The sequence below is a fragment of the Dama dama genome, chromosome 10, assembly GCF_033118175.1.
Source record: "Dama dama isolate Ldn47 chromosome 10, ASM3311817v1, whole genome shotgun sequence".
NCBI lineage: Eukaryota > Metazoa > Chordata > Mammalia > Artiodactyla > Cervidae > Dama > Dama dama.
The window spans coordinates 20,155,920-20,182,917 of NC_083690.1; the positions used below are offsets into that span (position 1 = coordinate 20,155,920).

Here is a 26,998-nt window from a genome sequence, read left to right on the forward strand (position 1 = left end):
AGAGGTAACAATTTGCTCAGAAATATGGGAAGGGGATGTTTGCCCAGCAGGACTGGAAGCGCTCACCAGGACAATTCCATTGGAGTTTACATGAATTCTGTGATGAGATAAAGGGATATGAATTTGGAGAGCATGTAGATTTTAAAACCTCACATAAAACTTCAATCAAATTGCTGAATTAAAAAAAAGGAAGGAGCAAACATAATCCTTTTATGTAATAATAGTGAATAACATAAAACAGTGAGGCCAGCATGGGTTGTTAGCTATTTTTTCCCCCCAGATGGTTGCATTATATTTTCATTAAAGTATTCCAGCTTATAGACTCCATAGGTTCATCTACCTTTCTGTGAATAACTCCTGTTCCATTTAAAGGGTAAATTCTATATCGGTGATTATTGCAAAATTGGTTTAAAGTTTATGAACCAAACAAAATTACTTTGGCTCTTACATATGAGGGCTTCCCTCGTGGCTCAGACAGTAAAGAATCTGCCTGCAAGACAGGAGACCTGAGTTCAATCCCTGGGCTGGGAAGATCCCCTGGAGAAGAAGATGGCAACCTACTCCAGTATTCTTGCCTGGGAAATCCCATGGACAGAGGAGCCAGGTGGGCCACTGACCATGGGGTTGCAAAGAGTTGGACATAACTTAGTAACTAAACAAAACCAACTACTTAACATATGAAGGCGCAAAGGAGGCAAATTAAAGAGTTCTAGCTCCTGGGAATTCTCCTCTGCCCACTTGCCTAGCAGAGAAGCTAGGTTCTGTCCTACTACAACATAAGGTCCCTTAGGACAGGGAATTTTCTCTTTTATTCACTGATATCCCTTGTACCAAATGCCCATCAGTCATACAGCAGATAATCAATAAACATTGCTAAACAACCGGATGTGATGCCTAGGCTGGAGGTAGGATGCAGATTACTCTGGTCTGTTGATTCCTAGGATTTTTGTCGACCTCGGTAGTTCACAAAGCAAGCATTTGAGGTGGATGGGCAATGTGAAATGAAAAAGAATAACCTTGAAAGGCAAAAAACTTCTTATTGCATAAGCTATTCTAGATCCATTTCCTGCCCTAACTCTAAATAGCTGGAGAGAGTTATCTGTGCTCTTTGGGGTGAGGACTATTTCTTTTCTGTTAGCAGCCTAACACGAATTATTACAGGGACTCTTAAAAATGAAATAAGAAATCTATGAATGAATTAAGGTGCTTTTGGTAACCTCATTATCACATACCCTCTTTTACACATTCCTTAGAGTTGTGACCATTAAGATCCCCCCAAAGATTCCACAGTCACTTGAGGTGTGCAGAGTAGATCATGTGGGTATTTTGTTTTAGTGCAAAGGCTAGACAACCTGGCTGACATGACAAACTTTTGGCTAAGCTACATAGAGCATGAAGAGGACCTGCCAGGAGGAATCTGGGTAAGAAAACAAAGCAAAATAACATGCTTTTCTTTCTGCTGACTTAGCACCAGCCTAGGAGAGTTTGGAGAGGGAGAATTTGAATGGGTCTTTGGCAGGACATGGACAACACAGCTCTGTTAGTGATTCAGGGGACCTGAGAAAAGCACCCCTGCACCTCAGCTTCCCCATCTGTAAGCTGAAAAGGCTGGACTAGATGATTCTCAACAGCCTTTTCAGTACTGACACTGCAGTGGATATCTATAAATTTTGCCTACTTGGTATACAGCCCTCCTCTTTTTGGTAAAAGACTCCTTTCCTTTTGTCAGCTTATGTGGTCAGATGGGCTGATTGTACTGCTGAATTCAAGGTGGGGGCATGTGACCCAGGCCTGGATAATAGGGGAAGCAGATCCCCCAGGTGATGATAGTCACATGGATATGACCTGGCCAGAGTATTTCATTTCCTTTAGCCACTATGTCATGCATATGGGCATAGGCCCTAGATGGTCCAGTGTGTCTCCATTCTGAGACTTTCAACTGTTTATGAAGAGAATGTCTATTTCTGCTAGGATTGCTGAAGAGGACAGGCTATGCTTCAAGAGCTGTTGGTACCTATCCTGCCACTATCAGGGGAGAGCTTGCTTGATAATGGAGCCAACACAAGAAAACAGAGGCAAGGAAAGGAGGAGCAAGACTGGGTCCTGATCCTGATAACAACTGGAACCCCTGGATACAGCTATAGCTGAAATCAGTTACCTGTATACTTCTTAATTACAAGAGCCGATAAATTCTATCCCTCACTCATTCATTCAATTTAAGGTAACTTGAGTTGTGTTCTCTATCGATTGTGACCAAAGGAGTTCTGAGCAATAGAGAAAGCTCTGTGTTGCTTGAAATCTCAAGAAGAAGAAGCCAGAAGCAAAAGACTACATGATATATGATTCCATGTATATAAAAGTTCAGAAAAGGCAAATCCACAAAAGCAGAAAGTAGATTAGTAGATTGCCAGAAGCTGAGACAAATGGGAAGCGACTGCTAATGGGTACTGGGTTTCTTTTTGAAGTGATGAAAATGTTCTGAAATTAGTGGTGATGGTTGCATGACCCTGTGAATATACTGATAACACTGAATTATATCCACCACTTCAAAATGTGGATTTTATGGTATGTAAATTGTATCTCAATTAATAAAATAGAAAAAAATTAACTACAGCCATTGGCGAGCCTTCAGGAAGTGAACACGAACACTTGATCCCCTCACTTCCCTTGCTGTGAAGGATGGAAGTTACCAAAACAAGAACTGCAGAATTGGAAAAAGCTTTATTTCAGGGAATTACAAAAGGCAGTGAAATACAGGGCAAAGGGAGTGCTAGTATAATCTGGCATGACACAGAACGGCCACTTAGTTTTGTTTTCAAACTACAAACACAAAAGAGGATCTCACTGTTTAAGGTAAGACACAGTACGCATAAAACTACAGATCACTGGGCTAGAACCTTTCTTTTAAACTAGAGATTATGAAAAGATTGTGAGACAACTAGTGTTAACACCCTTTGAGCTGTAGCATCCACTTAACACAAAGTTCCTTTGTTTTATTTACCAGATGACCAGGAATCATATACTAACTTGGCTGCAACCATGTCTTCCACCGCCATTCCTGGAATGGACAGAAATTTGGTTTAACTTTTGTCAGAACAACTTTTCCCCAAACAGCCCAGGTCCCAGAACTGGCCATTCCCTAATACAGTGTCCACCAGGGTAACAAGGGCTAACCACCCAGAGGTGAGTCCAGGCTTGAAGAGTCTGTGAAGGGTAAAACAAGGCAAGCAATGCTCACCAAAGTTCAGGGGTCAGAAAACTTTCTGTAAACAGCCAGATAATAAATATTTAAGACTTTGCATGCCAATTACTTGCAGTTACTCACCTCTGCTGTGGTACAAGTGTGGCTTTAGACATCAGGTAAACAGATGAGTCTGACTGTGCTCCAAGAAAACTTTCCTTATGGACACTTAGTTTGAATTTCTTGTAATTTTTACGTGTCATGAAATATTACTTTCCCCCCCAATCATTTGAAAATGTAGAAACCATTTCATTGTGGGCTGTACGAAAACAGATGGTAGGTTGGGTTTGGCCCATGCTCTGTAGTTTGTAGGACCTTTGGTCTAGTCCAAACCCTAAGTCCTTTAGCAATTCCCCCTTTATCTTATAGTTTGGGGCAAATATCCTTGACCTGGAATGGGAATATGTTCTTAGAGGCCAGGGGCTAGCTTTTATTTTTGTAACTACTACTGTACACAGTATGGAGCTTGATACATAGTAGGTATTTAATATGCATCTTTTAGATGAAGGGATGTGCAAGTAAACCAACCCCAAAAGTGAGAAAGTAAAAATTGCTCAAGAGTGTAGATCAGGTTTCCAGGGCTGTGTCTCCTGAAGGGGGCCAGCTGACCTCTGATCTGCTAAGGAACAGTGAAACTCTTTCAGACTCAACTGGATCAGTGTGATGTCTGAACCAGGCTCTAAATAAAGCTTATACTGTGTTTGCCTGTCTTTCTATGCATGAAAAATTAAAATATATATTTAACAGATGGTAAGGCATAGATACACTTTGACTGGCATTGGTGCTGGGTAGGCAGAGTACTCTCAATACTCTGCCAAGCAATAGCGCTTTGGTTGCTTGATCATTAAAAAATATGTAAGGTCTGGCAAGGTTGAGGGGCTCAGGCAGCAACTATTTACCAACTATTCTGAGAGTACTTCAATATTTTAGATGTAGGATCTGAATATTAGCTCTGTTACCATATGTGTCCATTTCCTTAAAATGGGAGAGCTGGGCTGAGAGGCAAACCAGCCAAAGAAGGGAGGCCCTTCTTTGATGGGCTTCTGCCTGTGCTAACTCAAGGTGGTAATGGTGCTCCCCATTGAAGACCTTCTTAAATCAGCAAGCAGAAAGTTAGGGAAGGAGAGGGAAAAAAGGTCAGGCTGTACTTCCTGTCTGGGTTGCCCTTAGGTTGGGTCTCCCTGTTATTTCTCTTAAGCTTCCTGTTTTTAAACACCTTTTTCTCCTGCCCTTCCACCTTTGAAGGATATCTTCCTCTGAGTTTCATTTAGATCAAAGTCTAAATGTTTTAATGCTGACGCTTGTTATGGGAAAATCATTTTATACACACATTTATTTAATTCTCACAAAAACTCTAGGTAACAGGTGGGGAGAAAACTGTGACTCAAAGAGGTGAGATCACTTGCCCAAGGATGCATGTCCAAGGAATAGCATAGTGGGGAAGCCAACCCAGGACTGCCCAGTTCCAGAGTTCACGGACTTCACCACTAGGCCAAGACGTAAATGATTTACCTAAGTGATAGACTGCGCAATGATTCAGTTATGGAGCCTGCTGACTCATTCCTCTTCCCACCAATGGGTAAACCTACCTTGTGTCTGTTTAAGTTTGTGCCCTGGGAGCAATGACTCTTACCCAGAGACTTGAACACGGTAGTCTTCTCACAGTGGGCTGGTTTCACTCCCTTCACCACTTCTCCCAGCTCAGCGAAGATCTCAGCCTGTCAAATGAACACACACTGACCCAGGTCATGGAGCTAATATGGCTTAGGACCAGCTTCTGAAGCCAGGACAGGGTGTCCCTGACCTGGATAAGGGATAACTTGATAAAATGACCTTCTGTAAACGGAATGATGTCAGGGAGGATGCCTCTCTCTTAAATCTTTTTCTGGGGATGAGACGTGGGTACATCTGCTTTTGTGATACCGTGATTGCAGAAATACAAATCTGCAGCCAGGGGAATGTCCAGCCAGGACACTGTATCAGTGAAGAAACAGGCTTGTTCTTATCTGAACACTCATTTTGGCAGCCCCATTCTTACTGCTTTGCCCTGGTTATGAAAAAAGGTCAGAAAGCGGTCAACACTAGTCCTGATTTGTTGGCCATACTGGGAAAGTTTCCAGAGTCTCCTATCTTCCAATCCTACTGCTTTACAGGACAGCCCAATCCAATGGAAAAGGCCATCAAGCTGATCTCTTAAGGCAAAGGGAACAGGAAAACACATGTCACCACACAATGGCCACATTATTCTAGAAGGGAATTAGAAAGGATGGAAAGATATTTGAGAGTTATAACCCCCAAAAGAGGTGGGAGTTACGGAGATCTGCAGCAGGCCAGACAGAAGCGGGTATTAATGAAACCTGGGGATCCAGGTGAGGACAGTCAGACACCAGCAACAGAAAGATGGCTCACCCCTGACAAGAGGACATCTCCAGACTCTTTCAGGGCGGCCTCCTGGGAATCCACATACAGCACAGCCTGTTTCATGAGCTCGTCATCCAGCTCTCTCCAGTCAGGTCTGCTGGCGCCGATGGCTAAATGACAGCAAAACAGACGCTGAGCCTTGAAGTAGTCATAGGGGATACTGCAGGCTCCAAAGAATGAAAGGGGTGGGGAAAAGGAAGTGACAGGGGACACGTGGGAACAACTGTGGCATGCCCCATCTCCCCAGGCCTACTTCCTCCCAAACAAGACTGAGTTCACCAACAAGAATGACACTTGGCATTTTCTCCTTTCATTTCATGCCCATTCTCATTAATCAAAAATATCTTGAGGCAACTTAGCCCTTGTAGCTCAGTCGGTAAAGAATATGCCTGCAGTGTAGGAGACCCGGGTTTGATCCCTGGGTTGGGAAGATCCCCTGGAGAAGGAAATGGCAACCCACTCCCATATCCTTGCCTGGAAAATCTCATGGACAGAGGAGCCTGGTGGGCTACAGTCCATGGGGTCGCAAAGAGTCGGGCACGACTGAGCGACTAACACACACAGCATTCATGTACTGTGTGCCTACTATCGCTGGGATGTTTCACACATACTATTTCAAGTCCTCACAAGTACATTACATGTCTGATTCCCATTTAAAAGGTACACAAACTGAGGCTCAAAGAAGAGGTATGTGCCAAGGTTATATATCCAATAAATGCATCTATGACTCTAAAAGAACACATGCCTTTTCATGTTTCTTCTGCTTATCAGCAGCAGCGACTTCCTTACACAAACCCTAAAACAGACATCACTTGCAGCTTACTCATACCCCACAATCCTCTGTCTTCTGTCTGTCTGCTTGCTCTTCGATCATTCCCATTCCTTATTCCCAACCACTTCTCTTACCTCATGAGAAAAAAAAGGCCCAGTGTCAGGGACACAGAGAAGCCCCAGTAAACAGGAAACTGGTTGCACCCCAGCACCAAGGTTTCACATCCTCTGCAGAGCCCAGAACCATAATGATGAATCCAAGGAATCATGCCTCCTGGCTTTGGGACATAGGATAATGCTGAGACTGAATCAAATGCTTGCAGGACCAGGAAGGTAGTGAAAATGAGTGGCACTGGTCAGAAGAACTGGATTAGAAATGGTGGAGACCTCAGTACAGAGAAGAAAGCAGGCCCTTCTAAAGGGGACACTAACTATTCTGCTGAAGCAGAACTGTTGCCATGTAAGAATGCAGGGCCACTCTTAGATAGCCCTCCCCCGGTCCCCTGCTCTTTTTGTAAAAAGAGAAGCAGGAAATCTATTTGCATGTGTAATTTCTTGGTTTTCAGAACACTTAACACTCTATGGCCTAAACAAAACACATCTGCTGGCTGGATCCAGCCCACAGCGACCAGTCTTTGGAAACGGCTATGAAGCTTTATACAAATATAAGGCAGCATTTGTAAGCCTTCTCTCACTGCCATCCAGTTTTCTCTACTTGTTCCCTCTCCTGTTGTTCTCCCTCACTCTAATTGTCAAAGACAGTGATGCAAAATGTCCATCTTGAAGGTTGTTTGTGTGAGGAGTTCTATAGAACAGAAGCACCAACTAATGAAGCTTGTAAATAAATCATAAGCTGGTGGGAAAAACCCTAGCTTCTCCAGCCCCCTCTTCTGATTGCACTTGTTCCCCCTAATTTGGAGCATGGCGAATGCTCAAAGGGTTGCATAAGGCCACTCAAGCCAGTGGAGGTGGTCCAGGAAGCAAAGGGAGGGGCCTGACTCAGGCTGGGCTTTGGCCTTCCTTCAGCGGGGCTACACTGGGTGAGGGTCAGACACTGGCTGGTGGGATGCCGAGAAAGAATGAGGGGCGTGCAGGGAAGGTTGGAATTGGGCCTAACTCTCAGCCAAGCTGTAAAGTAAGTAAAATCCGTTGTTGGTGTTTCCCCGTCAACCGCACTTGTAACATACTTTTCTTAAGTATATTTACTGCCTCTAAACACACAAACCAGTTTTGTCTTTAGAGCAGGAAAAGATAGAGACTCCTTGACTCAAAATCAAGTTAGCTCTTCCGAGAGAGACATTCGAAGTGTGAGAGGTATACAACATGAGGGAGATTCTCTGTTGCTGTCTTTGAAGGTAGAGTGTCCACAGAAAAGAAATGTGGACAGCCTCCTGGAGCTGATAGCAGCCCCAAGGAAACTTGCATCCTTGTCCTACAACACAAAGAACTGCCACAACCATGTGAGCTGGGAAGAAGATTCCAAGCTCTAGAAGAGATTGCAGCCTGGAAAACACCTTGCTTCCATCCTGAGTGCGCAGAGGACTTAGCTAACCCATGTCTAGACTCCTAACCACAGAATCTAAGATATCAAATATGTTCTGCTTTAAGCCAAAAAAAAAAAACCTGAAAAAAAAAAAATCAACTCAGTCTTATTGAAGATTCAGCTCTTGTCCATTTTACCCAGAACTGACTTCTCTTGAAGTTCCAAGTCCTTCTAGAAATGGCCTTACTATTCGAGTATGGCTTTATTAACAATAAGACCTATCCCCTGGATTCACATTCATAATATCAGTCCCATACAGACTGAAACCTTCAATTTTCTATGGCCCATTCCTCAATCATACATGTTTTGTTTCCTTCAGGGAACTTAACCTTTAGCTGGAACTATCTAGCTCATCTATTTGTTTACTTGTTTATTGTCAACCTCCCTACTCTAGAATGTAAACAGCAGGAAAGCAGTGACCTTGATGACTGGTTTACTTTGGCTTCCCCAGCATGTAGAACAGTGTCTGAACCATGGTAGGGATTCAATACACATTTGTGAAAGAACAAATAATCATGATACTTGGCTCTTGCACATGTGTGCAGAGATCTTAGAGTTCATACTATGTGCCTGTCACTAAAACATGAGGCATTGGTACTGTGTTTAAATTCTCTAGCCTTCAATTGCTTGCTAATCAGACTCCAGTTTTCTTACTGAAAGATAACATAGGGTATCATTTAAGATCTTAGGCTTTGAGGGTATATTGCCTCAGTTCAAATCCCAGCTTCGCCTCTAAAAACCTTTGACTTTGGGCAAGTTACTTAATCTTTCCATGCCTTGGTTTACCTACCATACAGGGGTCATGATAATAATAGTTCCTACTTCATAAGGTTGTTTTCAAGATCCAGTGATATAGTACATAACAAAGAATTTAGAACAGCACCTGCTATAGTAAGTATTTACTATAGATCAGATCTTGCTATAGCCCCCAGGGTCATTTAAGGATCTTCAGGAGCCCAAGGAACTCTTATGTTTGAAGTCCCAATTATCCTATCCCACATATGAAAAAGCATTCACATAAATACATTTAGTCACATAAAATGTATTTTGTGCTGTAATTAAAAAAAAATTAATCCCAAGTGTTGGTGAGTTCCCATGAACAAGTGAGTCATTTGGCTTTTGTAATTAAATTTCATGACATTTAAGAACGAGTTATAGTTGATCATTTGCCATAATATTATACTTTATAAAATTTTAATTAAATTTATTAGTTTTGAGTTTGTGATTTTTGTTTCATATTTTGGAGTGCATACTGTTTCTTTAAGGTTCAAATGTTTCTGAGGCCATTAAAAAGCTCAGGCATTCTCCATGAGTAAAACAACTCTGCAGATGCAGGCCCTTGGTCCAGTCAAGGGAGAGTCTGGCCACCCAATGTTCATGGAGCCACTCTGCTTACCATTGATGTGAGCCCCAGGCTTGACCCATTCACCAAACAAAATGGGTTCTGTTGCCATGGTGACTGTGATGATCACATCTGCCCCTGTCACAGCCTCCTGGACCGATGAACAGACCCGCACCTCTCCTGGCACTGAGTTCACAAACTTCTCTGCATTTTCTTTGGTGCGGTTCCATATTCTCACCTTCATTCAGGGGAATAAAAGAGACATTGGTGCTGTGATTATTTGGCTGTTTATGTTTCATCAAACCTAGGAGTTACAAGGAAAAGTTGAACTACTCTAGGCTTAAGGCTGCAGTTATTTAAATCATTCCTTATGGTGAATGAATATTTGTCTGGGCCAGATGTGAAAATGACCTTTCTCTACTCCATTTCCCTGTCAGGAAGGGGGAAGATTTTTCAATTCTAGCTTGAGACACACAGCCTCAGTAGTGTAATAGCTATTATATAGCTTAGTGATTAGCAGAGCATATTCTGGAGCTAGACAGGTTTAGAATCAGACTTTGCTCTGTCACTTACTGTTTCTGAAGCTATTTAACCTCATTCAGCCTAAGTTTACATGTATGTAAATGCAAACCATAACTGACAAGGTCAGCATCTAATTCACAGTTTATGTTTGGGACTCTGTAAGGGAGTCATAACAGATGTGAGATTAACAAACAGGATGTGCAGTGCTGTGCATGGAACAGCTTGATCTCTGAAGAATACGTAAGGCATTAAATATTGGAAGGGTTTCAGGAGTAAATTGGGACTTCCCTGGTGGCTCAGATGGTAAAGAATCTGCCTGCAATGCAGAAGACCCAGGTTCAATCCTTGGGTCTGGAAGATACCCTGGAGAAGGGAATGACTACCCACTCTAGTATTCTTGTCTGGAGAATTTCAAGGACAGAGAAGCCTGGTGGGTTACAGTCCACGGGGTCACAAAGAGTTGGGCACAGCTGAGCAACTAACACTTACTTATACTTACAGGAGTGAATGGTGCAGCAGAGGAGAAGGTCAAGAATAGTAGCTACAACTAGATTCCTAGGAAGTGCTTGCAGGAAGAAGCTGGTCATTGGCATCACCAGGAAGTGGGGACTTGCTAGCTTGTTTAACATATTTTAATGTCTGTGGTGGCAGTTGCCAGCCTTCAATTGAAACTAAGCCCTAAAGAAGCCCTCATAAGGAAATATAATAAATATAGAAATAAATGTTATATGTGAATAAGTTCATTAATAAAGATGAAAACAGTATAATAAGCCCAGTTATAAGAAAATGGTTAACCACACTACAGTTTCTGATAAAAAACTATGAAATACTATACAAATATGAGGTAATCAGGAAAACTGATGTTACAACATTCAGTGAAAACTATTAAAACTATGGTTAAAAGATTAATGATTAAAACTATGTTATAAGTAGTTAATATTCAAAAAATAGAACTTACAAAACTTAATATAAAAATAAACAACCTTATTTAAAAATGGGCAGAGGCCCTGAGTAAATATTTTTCCAAAGAAACTATTAAGTCCACCATTCACATCACTATGAGATTAGAAATCAACTACATGTTTGTGTAAAAAACACAAACATGTGATGGCTAAATGATATGTTACTAAACAACCAATGAATCACTGAAGAAATCAAAGAGGAAGGAAAAAAAATACCTAGTGATAAATAAAAAATGAAAACATGATGATCCAAACCCTCTGGGATGCAGCAAAAGCAATTCTAAGAGGGAAATTTATAGCAATACAAGTTTACCTCAGAAAACAAGAAAAATCTCAAATTAAATAACCTAACCTTATACCTAAAGCAACTAGAGAAAGAGGAACAAACAAAACCCAAAGTTAGTATAGGGAAATAAGTCATAAAGATCAGAACAGAAATAAATTAAACAGAGACAAAGAAAACAACAGCAAATATCAATGAAACTAAAAGCTGGTTCTTTGAAAAGATAAACAAAATTGAGAAACCATTAGCCAAACTCATTAAGAAAAAACAGAGAAGACTCAAGGTAATAAAATTAGAAGTGAAAAAGGAAAAGTCACAACTGACACCACATAAATACAAAGGATCATAAGAGACTACTACAAGCAACTATATGCCAATAAATGGACAACTTAGGAGAAGATAACAAATCTTCCAAAACTGAATCAGAAAGAAGTAGAAAATATGAACAGATCAATCATAAGCACTGAAATTGAAACTGTGATTAAAAAACTCCCAACATACAAAAGTCTATAACCAGGCAACTTTATGGGTGAATTTCATCAAACATTTAGAGAAAAGCTAACATGATCCCTCTGAAACTATTTCAAAAATTGCAGAGGCTAAACTCATTCTATGAGGCTGTCATCACCCTGATTTCAAAACCAGAGAAAGATACCACAAAGCAAGAAAATTACAGGCTAATATCACTGATGACCATACATGCAAAAATACTCAACAAACTACTAGCAAACTGAACCCAATAATATATTAAAAGATCAAACACCATGATCGAGCAGGACTGATCCCTGGGATGCAAGAAGTTTTCAATACTCGCAAATCAATCAGTGTGATACACCACATTAACAAACTGAAGAGTAAAATCACATGAGCATCTTGGCAAAAAAAGCTTTTGACAAAATTCAACACCCATTTATGATAAAAAACTCTCCAAAAGTGAGCATAGAGGGAGCATACCTCAACCTAATAAAGGACATATATGACAAACCCACAGATAACCCAATTTTGAAAAGCTGAAAGCTTATCTTCTAAGAACAAGAAGAAGACAAGGATGCTTACTCTCACTACTTTTATTCAACATAGTTTTAGAAGTCCTAGCCATGCAATCAGAGAAGAAAAAGAAGTAAAAGGAATCCAAATTGGAAAAGAAGAGGTAAAACTGTCACTTTGCAGATGATACAGAAAATTCTAAAGATGCTACAAGAAAACCACTAGAGCTCATCAATGAATTCAATAAAGTTGCAGGATACAAAATTAACACACAGGAATCTATCGCATTTCCATGGGCTAACAACAAAAGATCAGAAAAAGAAATTAAGGCAACAATCCCATTTACCATCACATCAAAGGGAATAAAATATGTAGGAATAAACCTACCAAAAGAGGCAAAGACCTGTACTCCAAAAACTATAAGATGCTGATGAGAGAAATAAAAGATGATGCAAACAGATGGAAAGATATACCATGTTCTTGGATTAGAAGCAATATTGTCAAAATGACTATACTACCCAAAATAATTTACAAATTACTCATGGCATTTTTTATTGAACTGGAACAAAAAATTAAAAAATTTGTATAGAAACACCAAAGAACCTGAATATACAAAGCAATCCTGAGAAAGAAAAATGGTGCTCGAGGAGTTAGGGCCACTGACTACACTAATCAAAACAGAATGGTACTGGCTCAAAAAACAGACATAGAGATCAATGCAACAAGATAGACAGCCCAGAAATAAATGCACACATTTATGGTTAATTGCTCTCTAGTGTAGGAGGTAAGATGATGCAATGGAGAAAAGATAGTGCCTTCAGTAAGTGGTGCTGGGAAAACTGGACAGCTACTTAGGGCTTCCCTGATAGCTCAGTTGGTAAAGAATCCACCTGCAATGCAGGAGACCCCGGTTTGATTCCTGGGTTGGGAAGACCCCCTGCAGAAGGGATAGGCTACCCACTCTAGTATTCTTGGGCTTCCTTTGTGACTCAGCTGGTAAAGAATCTGCTTTCAATGTGGGAGACCTGGGTTCGATCCCTGGGTTGGGATGATCCCCTGGAGAAGGGAAAGGCTACCCACTCCAGTATTCTTGCCTGGAGAATTCCATGGTCTGTATAGTGTGTGGGGTCACAAAGATTCGGACACAGCTGAGTGACTTTCACTTTCACTTTTCACATTTAAAAAATTAAATTAGAACATTTTCTAACATCACACACAAAAATAAACTAAAAATGGATTGAAAACCTAAATGTAAGCTTATATACTATAAAACTCTTAGAGGAAAACATTGGCAGAACACTCTTTGACATAAATCATAACAGTAACTTTTTGGGTCTACTTCCTAGAGTAATGGAAGTGAAAACAAAAATAAACAGATAGGACCTAATTAAACTTAAAAGCTTTTGTACAGCAAAGGAAACCACAACAAAATGAAAAGATAACCCACAAAATGGGTGAAAATATTTCCAAGTGAAGTGACCAACAAGGGATTATTCTCCAAAATATTCGAACAGCCCATGCAGCTTAATTTAAAAAGAATCCTATTAAAAAAATAGGTGGAAGGTCTAAATAGACATTTCTCCAAAGAAGACATATAGATGGCCAAAAAGCCAATATGAAAAGATGCTCAATATCTCTCATTACTAGAGAAAGGCAAATCAAAACTACAATGAGGTATCACTTCACATTGGTCAGAATGGCCATAATCAAAAAATCTACAAACAACAAATATTGGAGGAAAGTGGGCAGAAAATGGAACCCTCCTACACCGTGGGAATGTAAACTGGCAAAGTCAATATGGAAAACAGTATGGAAGTTCCTTTAAAAAGTAAAAATAGAGCTACCATATGATCCAGCAATCCCACTCCTGGGCATATATCCAGAGAAAACCATAAATTGAAAAGATACATGCACCCCAATGTTCATTATAGCACTATTTATAACAGCCAAGACATGGAAGCAACCTAAATGTCTACAGACAGATGAATGAATATAGAAGATGTGGTACATACATAAAATGGAATATTACTCAGCCATAAAAAGAATGAAATAATGCCATCTGCAGCAACATGGATGACCTATAGATTACCATACTAAGTGAAGTAAATCAGAGAAAGACAAATATCATATGATATCACTCATATGTGGAATCTAAGAAAATGATACAAGTGAGCTTATTTATGAAACAGAAACAGACTCAAAGACTTCAAAAGCAAATTTATAGTTACCATAGGGGAAAGGCTGAGGGTGAGGGATAAATTTGGAGGTTGGGATTAGCATATACACACTACTATATATAAAGCAGATAATCAACAATGACCAACTGTATTACATGGGAAACTCTACTCAATATTCTGTAATAATTTGTATGGGAAAAGAATCTGAAAAAGAATATATATATATATATATATATATATATAAAAATCATGTTTCTGTATATCTAAAACTAACACACCATTGTGAATCAACTATACTCCAATAAACAACTCCAATAAGCTCAATATTAGGAAAACAAGCAGTCCAATCACAAAATGGACAGAAGACCTAAAGACACTTCTCCAAAGAAGACATACAGATGGCAAAGACAAAAGATGTTCAACATCACTAACTTTTAGAGAAATGAAAACCAAAACTACAATTAGGTATCATCTCATACCTGTCAAAATGGCCATCATCAAAAAAATCTACAAATAATAAATGCTGGAGAGGATGTGGAGAAAAGGGAACCCTCCTACACTGTTGGTGGGAATGTAAACTGATACAGCCATTATGGAGATTCCTTAACAATCTAGGAATAAAACTACCATATGACCCAGCAACCCCACTACTGGGCATATACCCTGAGAAAAAAATAATCGAAAAGATACATGTAGCCCAGTGTTCATAGCAGCACTGTTTACAATACCCATCACATGGAAGCAACCTAGGTGTTCATCAAGGAAGATGTGGTACATATACACAATGGAATATTACTCAGCCATAAAAATGAATAAATTTGAATCAGGTCAGTTCTAATGAGGTGGATGAACCTAAATCCTGTTATAAAGAGTGAAGCACATCAGAAAGAGAAAAACAAATATAGTATGTTAACACATATATATGGAATCTAGAAAAATGATGCTAATGAAACTATTTTCAGGGAAGGAATGGAGATGCAGATGTAGAGAATGGACTTGTGGACACCGTGTGGGAGGGAGAGAGTGGCATGAGTTGAGAAAGTAGCATCAACATACACTATCAGGAGTAAGAATAGCTGGTGAGAAGTTGCTATGTAGCACAGGGAGCCCAGTCTGGCTCTCTGTGATGCCCTGGAGGGATGGGATGGGGGCAGGGGAGGGAGGCTAGAGACAGAGGGGATGTATGTATAATTTACACTGTTGTATGGCAGAAACCAACATGACATTGTAAAAATTTTTTAAATTTAAATAAAAAATAGAGAACAAAAAACTACCATATGATCCAGTAATTCCAGTTCTGGGTATTTATCTGAAGAAAACAAAACTGTAAGGCAAAAAGCTGTAGGTATCCCCCTGTTCACTGCAGCATTATTTACAATACCCAGGATATGGAAACAACCTAAGTGTCCATCAGTGAATAAATGGATAAAGCAATTGTCACGTGTGTATACACACACACAAAATGAAATATTGTTCACCCATAAAAATAATGAAATCTTGTGATCTGAGACAAAAATGTGTGGATCTTTAGGGTTTTATGCTACGCCAAATAAGTCAGACAGAGAAAGGCAAATAGTATATGATCTCACTTATATGTGGAATCAGAAAAACCTCAAATGAATGAACAAACAAAATAATTGAGAAACTGATATATACACACAGAGAACAAGTTAAAGAAACCTCTTGTGGTGATTGCCGGAAGGGTGAGGGAGGAGCTGGGGATGAGGGAAACAGATGAAGGGGATTAAGACGTACACACTTCTGGTTATAAAATAATTAAGTCATGGGGATACAATGTGAAGCATAGAGAATATAGTCAATAATGCTATAATAACTTTGTATGGTGACAAGGGGTAACCAGATTTATCATGGTGACCACTTTGAAATGCCTATAAATATCCAATCACTATGATGTACACCTGAAACTAATATGATATTGCATGTCAATTAAACCTTGGTGAAAAGCATAAAAAATCATAAAAAGCAGATGAGAGAACACTAGAAATGTCAACTACTTGTATTTGAAAACAGATTAAAGGGAATTTTTCTTTTTTTTTCTTCCTTATATTTTCATTTCTCAAAGCAGAGGTACTAGTTCTATCATAAAAAATCACACCTTAAATCTGCCCCACCCCTCTCACACACATAGAAAAAAAAAATCATATATAAGCAGTATCAAGTGTATCAAAAATAACGTGAGCCAGGCAGAATGGGGAAAGGTGGACTGATGTCTAGGCTTTGAAGGGGCACGCTGTGGCCTCCTGCTCTCCAGACTTCATTGTCAGTTACTGGATTCCTAACCCTTGAATACTTAAGGACCCCAGATTCTGCTAAGAGAAGCAACAGAAAGGGGCCAAAAGAAAAACTGAATGTATGCAATGGATATGATACAATCCTTTAAGTAGCTGAGCAGGCTCTGTGTACCGAGGTGTACTCTACAAACTTAGAAACTGGAAGAAGTGACTCAGGCCTTTCCCCCAACTCTTCATCTCCAATGGGACTTTCACACAAGCCATTAAAAGAATGGTCTAGATGGTGGTACTCCCAACCTGACGATTGCAGCGTAACTTATATCTTAACAAAGGAGTACAGAGAAATGTCACTGCTGCTTCCTATCCACACCCCCCACCTCCCTCCCTGGACTTACCTCCTTAAAGAAGAACTGTTCTGTGAAGATCTCATAATGGCTGTAAGCCTGGACCCCAGCTCCAAGGATACACAACACTTCACTGTTGGGAGGTTTCAAGAACTATTTGAAAGAAAGGAGATAGAAAAGATCAAGAGAGACTCTTGAAGTCAGAAGAGGATCAAGTACAGTTTGAGAATCAGGGACCTTCATTCAGAACCTCTCAGGCAATCAAGGAAATGTCATTTTGTATTTCCATTTCCACTCTGTATGGTGTGGGCGGGAGAGAAAAGCCTTCACTGGGTACTTAATATATACCAATGCTTAACCTTCATGATCTCTTTTAGTCCAGACAATTGACCCCATGCGCTAGATGCTCCCACAGTTATCCTCTTCTCACAGATAAAGAAACTGAGGTCCAAAGAAGTTACGCAACTTGCTCAGAGCCCTGTAATTATTAAATGGCACAGTAGGGCTCCAAAACCTCATCTTTCATTCTCCAATGCCCACATGCTTTCTCCTCTGCTACCCCAGCTCAGGGACACGATCAGCCAACCTACTTCTCAGAGCTGTTGAGTTGCTTTTGGAATCCATGAATCCTTGTGAACCTAGGTTCTCAAACTATATTTGCTGTGCCTACTCTCTTTTGATCCTGTCTCAGCCTGTCTTCCTTTAAAGAGGAATGTAGAGATGGCATTTGTGGGACCTCCTCAGGGTATATGTGTGTCTTTATTTGGGAGTGACATTGTGTGATCAGCTCTCCAGTAAAGCCTTTCTGGCCTCTCTGATAGAATTTACCACTTCATAGCACTTGCTTGTTTACAAATTTATTTTCCTGTACTGGTGTGTAAGTCCCATTAAAACAGAGACAGTCTTATTTGCACAGAATTGGCATGTATCTACTATTACCTAAGAGAAATAGAGCAGGATTTCTTGACCTCAGCACTACTGATATTTGGGCTGGATAATTCTTTGTTGGCAGGGTTTGGGTGGCTGGCAGGTGGGAGGGCTGTAGGATGCTTGGCAGCATCCCTGGCCTCTGTCCATTAGCACCCCCTATGCCCTCAGCTATGACAACCAAAAATGTCTTCAAACATTGCTAATTGTCTCTGGGGCAGTTGGTCTCTGGAAACAGTTGGTCTTAACTGCTTCCAGTTAAGAACTACTGGCATTGAGAAAGGACATCACTTGCGCCTCAAATCATCCATGTTAAATAAGACCATCTTCTGTCTTTTCTCTATTTCATTTAACAAAAGTTGATCTTGATCTGCTCTGTATCAATAATTACCATGATTGAGATTCTGGAGTGCAACCTTAAGAACAAAAGTGTTTTTTTAATCATTAATCACTAGCAAAACGGAGTCTTAAATATTAGCAGATGCTTAGAGATTCTCTCTCCTGCAGCTGCACAGGAGATATCATTTTCTGCTATCAACTATAGTTCAAAGAAACTTGATTTGAAAAGGTTTCAAAATGACAATAACTTATGTTCCCACTCAGTAAGGAGAATTAGGTAATTTTTCTTTAACTAAATAATTTTTTTTTCTGTTCTCAGTTAATATAAATCTATTCTTGGAAGTACATGTGGGCTTCAGAAATTGTTGCAGTATCCTGTAAAAGTAACCTTTAACCTCCGAGAGTAAATGTGTAGTTCTGCTTGCCTGTCTTGCTTGACACGTTGCTGCCCTGATAATAATGTTATAAGTGACATCTCTGTTCCTAAATGGTATAACATTTATGATATTTATTAAATCATAATAGGATTGGTGCCACTTCATTCTTTTCCTAGAGCATGCAGATAATTAAAAACATATATATGAATCTGCTAGGTTTCTTAAAAGAGTTTGAAAGACTATGTTTCATTTGCATTCACTAAGGCCTTGTGTGGTCTGGCCCTCTGGTCAGCCCAGCTTCCCCTCTGGACACACTCTCTGCACCTCTGGTCTTTCAGGCAAGAAGCTTCCTTGCCACTCCCCAAGCACACATGCCTTTATCAACCACAGGGCTCTGCTCTCCACAGGTTCTTCCCTCTGCCTGGAGTACTTTCCCCTCTGCTTTTCACAAGTAAGTCCTATTGTTATTCTAATGCAAACTCAGCTATTTTGGATCTGGGTTCCAAATCGAGAAAGGAGTAGTCAAGGCTGTGTATTGTCACCCTGCTTATGTAACTTCTATGCAGAGTACATTATGTGAAATGCTGGGCTGGATGAAACACAAGCTCGAATCAAGATTGCTGGGAGAAATATCAACAACCTCAGATATTCAGATGACACCACCCTATGGCAGAAAGCAAAGAAGAACTAAAGAGCCTCTTGATAAAAGTGAAAGAGGAGAGTGAAAAAGTCGGCTTAAAGCTCAACATTCAGAAAACTAAGATCATGGCATCTGGTCCCATCACTTCACGGCAAATAGATGGGGAAACAGTGGAAACAGTGGCAGACTTTATTTTCTTGGGCTCCAAAATCACTGCAGATGGTGACTGCAGCCATGAAATTAAAAGATGCTTGTTCTTTGGAAGAAAAGCTATGACCAACCTAGATAGCATATTAAAAAGCAGAGACATTACTTTGCCAACAAAGGTCCATCTAGTCAAAGCTATGGTTTTTCGAGTAGTCATGTATGGATGTGAGAGTTGGACTATCAAGAAAGTTGAGTGCTGAAGAGTTGATGCTTTTGAACTGTGGTGTTGGAGAAGACTCTTGAGAGTCCCTTGGACTGCAAGGAGATCAAACCAGTCCATCGTAAAGGAAATCAGTCCTGAATGTTCATTGGAAGGACTGATGTTGAAGCTGAAGCTCCAATACTTTGGCCACCTGATGTGAAGAACTGAGTCATTTGAAAAGACCCTGACGCTGGGAAAGATTGAAGGCAGGAGGAGAAGGAGGAGAAAGGGACAACAGAGGATGAGATGGTTGGATGGCATCACTGACTCAATGGACATGAGTTTGAGTAAGCTCCAGGAGTTGGTGATGGACAGGGAAGCCTGGTGTGCTGCAGTCTATGGGGTTGCAAAGTGTCGGACATGACTGAGCAACTTGAACTGAACTGAAGCTCACCTAACCCTCACAAAAGAAGTGAAAGTCTCTCAGTTGTGTCTGACTCTGCGACCTCATGGGTCATACAGTCCATGGAATTCTCCAGCAAGAATACTGGAGTGGATAACCGTCCCCTTCTTCAGGGAATCTTCCCAATCCAGGGATTGAACCCAAGTCTCCTGCATTGCAGGCAGATTCTTTACCAGCTGAGCCACTGGGGAAGTACATAAGCCTTGGCAAATCCCACAGCCTGGAGCAAGACACTCCCACCCCCTCACTTTTTGTTTTGCTCCCCTTTCATTGAATGATCTTTAGATTAATATCTGTCTCCCCAGATGCACTCTGTGCTCTGTGACTGCAGGTTCTGTATTTGGTTTTAGTCACCATTCCATGTCCCATGCTGAGCACAGGGCCTGGAGCCTGGTGGGCACCTAGGTATTTGTTGAATAATTGCATGTCAAGAATAAACCCTGATACATATCGTGACTCTGAGAAAGCATGCCAGAGTCTCCAACTCAGGGTATATGCAATCCAGATACCAAGTTACAGTGTCCGTCAAACCCAAGAACTTCCTAATATTCATCCTTCTCCCGAAAGCCCTAAATAAAACAGAAGTGATGGAAAAGAAAACATTCTACTCCTATAGCACAAAAAGTAAAATAAATCATTGCTCCTTATTGAAAGAGCCCAACCGAGTCCCTAGGAAAAAAGTGGCGTAGTTTAAGCCTAAACTCTGAAGCATCAACTCAATGATTCTGAACATTTCTTGGAGTGAATATTTTTATCCATGCAAAAAAGCATAGTGTAACTGAGAGCTGGTCTAGAAGAATTAACCTGGTTGATCATCAGAATTAACTAGAAACCATAAAAAACCAAAACACCTAGCTTCTTTGGCCTTGTCCTCAGCAATTTTAATTCAATGGTTTTGGGAACCTGAATAAAAAAACAAACAAACAAACAAAAAACAAAACAAAACTCCAGAGGCTGCTGCTGCATAGCCTGGGTTGGAAACTATTGACCTGGGACAAGAAGACCTACAGCTACCTGTGCTGACTTCAGGAACTCCTAGTCTCCATTTCTTTCTGCACAAAATGAGGCCAGTAATTCTTGCTCTGCCTTCCTCACACAAACCCAAAAATAAGTTGAGACAATGGGTTGAAAATTATTTTGGAAAAAATCAAAGTCCTTTTCAAATGTAGGGCAATATTGTTAGAGTCCCTCTAAGTTACCAGGGAACATACCTCAGAGTCCCTTGATTACTTCAGAGTTGGGTCTGGATATAATTAAACAAACAAACAAACAAAAACCATTTCCTCTAGGTGAGTACTGCAGTCTAATCCCTTGCTACATAGTTACCAGATTTATCCCCACATTCTTCCCTTATCATCATGTGTTTAGAAGACCTTAAAATACTCACAATCTGAACATCTGGTCTTTGCTGCTCCAACCCTCCACTGGACCCCACATTTCCTTTATGCTTAGGTCTCGTAAGTCAGCACTCCCAGATCTTTAATGTGAAAGATTCCAGACTCTAACTGTTCCTATTGATACCTCTTCTCCTTCACCCTAACCTCTAAAACCCTAACCTGTTCTTCTTGTAGGATGCCCTTGCACTGCTTAGAAACATTATCACCTGTATCACTTGCTATTCCTTCTGTCTCAAGGGCTCCTCCCTTCCTCCTGTTTCAATCACTCACTTTTTTTTCAGTCTTTACTCAAATGTCACCTCAGTGAGGTCTTTCCTTGATAATTTTAAATGCCACTGCTTCCCAATACTCTCAATTCTGCTTTATTTTCATCCTTCTAACTGGTGGTGTGGGGTGTGGTTTAGGAGCAAATCCTAGCCTATTATTAAACTCAAAACGGGTTAGTTCTTGGTTAATTTTTTTTTTAGTAAATCATATTACATATTTCACTTTTTATTTTATTTATTGTCTTGCCAGCTCTGTGTATGTCACCCTCTGTTTTGTTCACTACCACATCTCTGACATTTAGAACAGTGCCCGATAGATGATAGGATCTCAGTCAACATTTGCTGAATGAATACATTTGTCTGGCTTGGATATGTTGTCCCCTCTGCTTTTTGTGCAGTCCTGACTCTGGCCTATGGGGCAACCACACTGATTTGCCAGGAACAGTGTGGATCAGGGGCAAGAAAGCAGTCTGGGAGTCAGAGGGGTCAAGTTTTAAATTCCTGCTCTGCCACTTATTAGCTGTGTGATCCTGATAAACTTGCAAAAACTCTCTGAGTCATATTCCCTATACTTGGCAAATGCAGATAAACATCAAGGCTGGTGTGATGATCAGAAAGAGCACATGTAAGGTACCCAGAATCTTGGGCTCATTATGGTAGCCAATCATTTCATGAATCACTGTGCCTCACCTGACATCCTACATTTGGCATATGATGTTTCAGCTATGCCTATAGAAAATAAAAATGATCCTCACTTCTTTTTAGATGTTCAAATTTGAGATACTCAGTCCCACCCACCAGCTTGCACTTATCTTACCTTGGTGGCAATGGCAGACACTGCCGCTGTTCTCTTTGCAGTTATGACATTTCCATCCATGACCTTGGAGGAAAGGAGAGACAGTGAGCAAGGGGCACCTGCATTCACCACTTAAGCAGAGAGAAGATGCTCTAAAAGAGTTAGCCCTAGAAAGCATTGTGTGTGTGTATGTGTGTGTGTGGGTTCAGTTGTGTCTGACTCCTTGTGACCCCATGGACTGTAGCCCACTAGACTCCTCTATCTATGGAATTTTCCAGGCTGGAATACTGGCTAGAGTGGATTGCCATTTCCTACTCCGGGGAATCTTCCTGATCCAGGGATTGAAACTGTGTCTCCTGCGTCTCTTGTGTCCCTTGTATTGACAGGTGGATCCTTAACCACTAGTACCTGGGAAGCACCAAAAAACATCTAACAGTCTGCAAGTAGAGTGTTTTGCCTGGAACCAATTCCTCCACTTTTAAGAAATGCAACTTTGAACAAATATTTTAATCTACAGGCACTTTGTTTTTCCTACCTGTAAAAACAAAGATAATGGCAACCATTCAGAGGGTTTTTGTGAGGGTTAAAAGCATTGGCATAAATGAAGCCACCTAACATATGGCCAGCCCTCAATAAATGCCCATTTGCTTTATTTGCCCCCAGATTCTCAAAGTAAGTCACCTGTTATCTGTGCAAAGGCCCTGAAACTCTACCTCAATGGCTCTCAACTCCTCCTGCACACATGGGTAGGTTTGTGAAGATACTGATGCTCAGGTATATCCTTAGGCTAACTGAATCTGGATCACTAGGGATAGGACCCAGACATCACTGCTTTTAAAATCTCCCCAGGTGGTTCTGAATTACACCTGGCTAGTAATAACCACCATCCTTTGCTCTGCTGTCTTCTGTTTATATTATTCATCTCAACTCATCCTCATCAAGTACTATCAGTATTCTCATTTTATGAACAAGGAAGTCAGATTCAGAAAGAATTTCAGGCCTTGTCATTTAGTTCCAAAGCCTGAGGTGGTACCAATTTCCTGGGTAAGCACTCTTGGTGAGTAGTATGGATGTCATTTCCATTGGGTGAGCAGAAGTTGTTAAGAACTAAACACTCTTTTCAGAGGATTAATACATGGCCAGCTTCCTTGGGGAGCCTGAAATTCTGAGAAAATTTTAGAGGAAAGTTGTCAGAATTGAATGAGATCAATTTCTCCTGCCTGGCACATAATAAGTGCCCAATAAGTGGCAATTAGAAAGGCGGAAGAGGATAGGCTACTATGCTAAGACAGTATAGGTCCTGGGCTTACACAGAGTAGGGATGAAGTCCATCCATGCCCCTGTTAGCTATGTAAACTTGGCGATGTTTGGCATAGTGGCTCTATGACTCAATTTTCTCATCTACAAAATGGGGTAATAAAATTACCTCACAGAGTGCTTTTAAAAATTAAAAGCATTAATACATATGAAGTATTTAGAACAGTGTCTGACATACACAAAGTAATTCACAAGTACAGGCCACTACTATTTTTTTTGATATTATCATTAAATGTTAAAACAGGTCACTGTGTACCCCTTAGAAAAAACTCCCAGGTATTAGAGAGTGGCCCTAATCTGTAACTCACGTAACTTCATGTTACAGATTCACTAAAGAAAAGTTTCCTTAGCTACTGGATTTGTGCAAGCTGTATATTTGCAGTAACTGGTATGGGACAAGATCACGACAAGAATGACAAGATCATTACTTCCACAAGTTCACACACTGGAAGCAGCAGTGGTCTCTGATGCTGGGCTACATCCTCAGGCAGTCCTAGAAACAGATGCACAGTCATAGGTAACCTTCACAGACACTGGCATCCAGTCATTCAGAGAGGGGCATATGTGGTCACATTCAGTACTCCCCCTTGCCTGAATTCTGAGCCTAGCTTTGTGCACACGGCAGGGAGTTGCTCACCGCCAGAAGGGAGCCATTGTTCGGCTGGAAGAGTAGCACTGTAGCCTGATGGGAGGGGACGGCGGAGGTGTTGCTGTGACCCTCATAGAAGGTGACCAGCTTGGTGGTCAGGGCGTCCTCTGCGGCACTGTAGGCGGGCATGACCCCCAGGAAACTACAAGAAGAGAGGGAGCAGTTTCAACCCCTTCCCGTCAATGCTGAGACATCCTATCAAGTCCCTATGTCCCTCACTCATTGCCCCACTGGCCTTCTCCCTCCTTTGTCCCCACCCCTCTGCCGTTCCCGTTAGCAGTGTGCAGAGCACGTTCAAGAGTCTGCCTCTGGGTGAGAAAAACCACCCCCGTTCTGCCACTTACTAGCTGCCATCACCTTGGGTCCTTCGCTTCACCTCTTGAGTTTCGGTTTTTCCAAATAGCTGCATCAACAGCCACGTACATATGGAGTGTGTTGAATGAAACCAGATAACGGCTTTAAAGCGCCCACAGTGGGTTGCACAAATTAGGTGAAAGGTGTTATTAGTAGGGGTTAGGGAAGCCCTCCTTTCTTTTCTCCTGCTGTTTCCCTTCTCACCCCTCCCTTCCTCCTTTCCAGCGTCGTCTCCGGCCCCGGACCCGGCCCTCCTCACTTACCCGCTGTGCTTGGCGACTGGCACCACGGTGCGCACGGGCTGCACGACCCCTCCGTCGGGGCCGCTGGAGAAGTTGGCCAGAGCGGTCTCCAGAGGCGCGATGAGCAGGCTGGAGCTGCGGAGGTGGTCCTGCACATCGGCCGCGCTCAGGAACACCGGCCTCGAGCTCATGTCGCCGCCGGGCTTCTAATCTCAGAGCGCTCACGGCGATCCGCGTTTCCAGTGCTGCGCCCTAAATGAGAGCCGGGGAAAGCGGGGAGCGCTGCCGCCTACAGGTCACCGCCCAGCTCGGAGGGCGGAGCAGAGCCGTTTTCCTTCCACCCCCATCTGCAGGATTGGGAGAATTGGGTCCGCTCCAGTCGCGGTTTCTCTTAGGTTGGAGTTGAGGCAGCGGGCGGGCTGGGAGTTGGTATCTTTGGGTCCACTTTCTCAATTCCTGTAGTTAGCTGTGGTCACATTCCTTGCAAAACGTGTTTGGCGCCCCACTTTTGTCTCCACCAACTCCATTATTTGCTGTCTAGGCCCTGCTGCCAGGGAAAGATGAGACAGAGGAGATGAGGGTAAACAGTGACAGGCTCCCCTATTTCTTACATTATTGCCTACATCTTAGGAGGTCTTGGATGTAAGGCGATAGAAGGTTATTAAAAACCATTTTCCTTTCAATTCTGTCTCCATCTGGAGTCTCTTACCCCAAACTCCTTCCCACCCCCATTCCCATCCCCACCCCCAGTTGCCTGCCTGTTGCACAGTTTTCTCTTGGGGTTAACTAATTCAAGTAATTAATTCACCTTTAGAAAAGGGGAAAGTTCCCAGGACAAGATATAATGTTAGTTACAAATTGCTTAATGCATCAGATGTCATATCAGCAGAGGAGTTGGGATCTGCCCTTGAAGTGAGACTCCAAAACTCTACTCCTAACCGTTAGGCTACATTGGCAGAGAGGTTGGGAGACGGCATTTCGAACCAGGTGAAACCCAGGAGTGGAAGGAATGTTGTCTCCTTGAAAACAGTATCTTGCAAGACTGGAACCAGGAACCAGCTCTATCTAGGAGCAACAGGCATAAGACTGGGATGCTTCTTGAAGAGGCTAAGGAGGGTGATTCTTTGGAAGGAAATTACATGGTTAAAGAGATTAAATATTTAGAAAGATGGGTCTTATGCCAATACAGAGAATGAAAGAAATGAGCAGGAGTGTAGCTTGGGATACCGCTGAGGAGACTTCAGTGCTTAAGTTGTGTTCCCTTGATATTTTCATTGGGAGCTACTTAGGGCATTTCTTAAGAAATGGTCACCTCATAATGAAAGACCGTGTAGTGGAAAAAAAGCTTATTTTAGTTATACAATTCTGTTTCTTCAGTTCACCATCTCTAGAAGTTCATGCTCAGGGCTGGTGGGATTACAGAAGTGTTTATGACTCATTATTTGTGTTGTTATAATTATGATGATATAACATTTATTGGATTTAGAAAACAACAGGGGTATAAAGAAAACAGCAGTTGGGCTCATTATTCTGAGGGAGAAAAAGCAAAACTGAATACCAACTAAAAGAGAAATGAAATAGGAAAGCCAGATGCCTTTTTTTCCCTTCGCCGTTGTGAATTTAAAAGTTGAGCCATGGGACTTCCCTGGCGGTTTAATGGGTAAGACTTCACCCTTCAATGCAGGGGGTGCCAGTTCAATCCCTGGTCAGGGAACTAAGATCCCACATGCTTCGTGGCCAAAAAACCAAAACAGAAAACAGGAGCAATATGGTAACAAATTCAATAGAGACTTTAAAAACAGTCCACATTAAAAAAAAAAAAAAAAAACTTAAAAAAAGAATAAAAGTTGAGCCCTGGTCAAGTTGAAATCTTTTGTATTTGTTTCTAGCAAATCTTATAGGAACAGGACTAGTCTGTAAATTACCTCAAATCATGTTACAGCTTTGTGTAACATCACCCAGGTCCTCAGTAAAGTAGCACTGGGAAAATTGGTCTTGACTGAATTAGTTCTGTTGGGACTGGAGTCTCAGGCAACT

The 26,998-nt window shown here is 41.3% G+C and overlaps 1 protein-coding gene across 1 annotated transcript; it reads right to left on the reverse strand.

Moving 5' to 3' along the window:
- Positions 1–1,976: 1,976 nt before the first annotated feature.
- Positions 1,977–26,172, reverse strand: CRYM (crystallin mu). Its single transcript, XM_061152989.1, has 8 exons — positions 24,983–26,172; positions 24,354–24,507; positions 22,421–22,483; positions 16,897–16,998; positions 9,373–9,556; positions 5,651–5,772; positions 4,875–4,959; positions 1,977–3,058 (listed from the first exon to the last, which is right to left on the reverse strand). The coding sequence occupies exons 1-8, from the start codon at positions 25,150–25,152 to the stop codon at positions 2,994–2,996; spliced, it is 945 nt and encodes a 314-aa protein (XP_061008972.1). The 5' UTR covers positions 25,153–26,172; the 3' UTR covers positions 1,977–2,993.
- Positions 26,173–26,998: the final 826 nt, after the last annotated feature.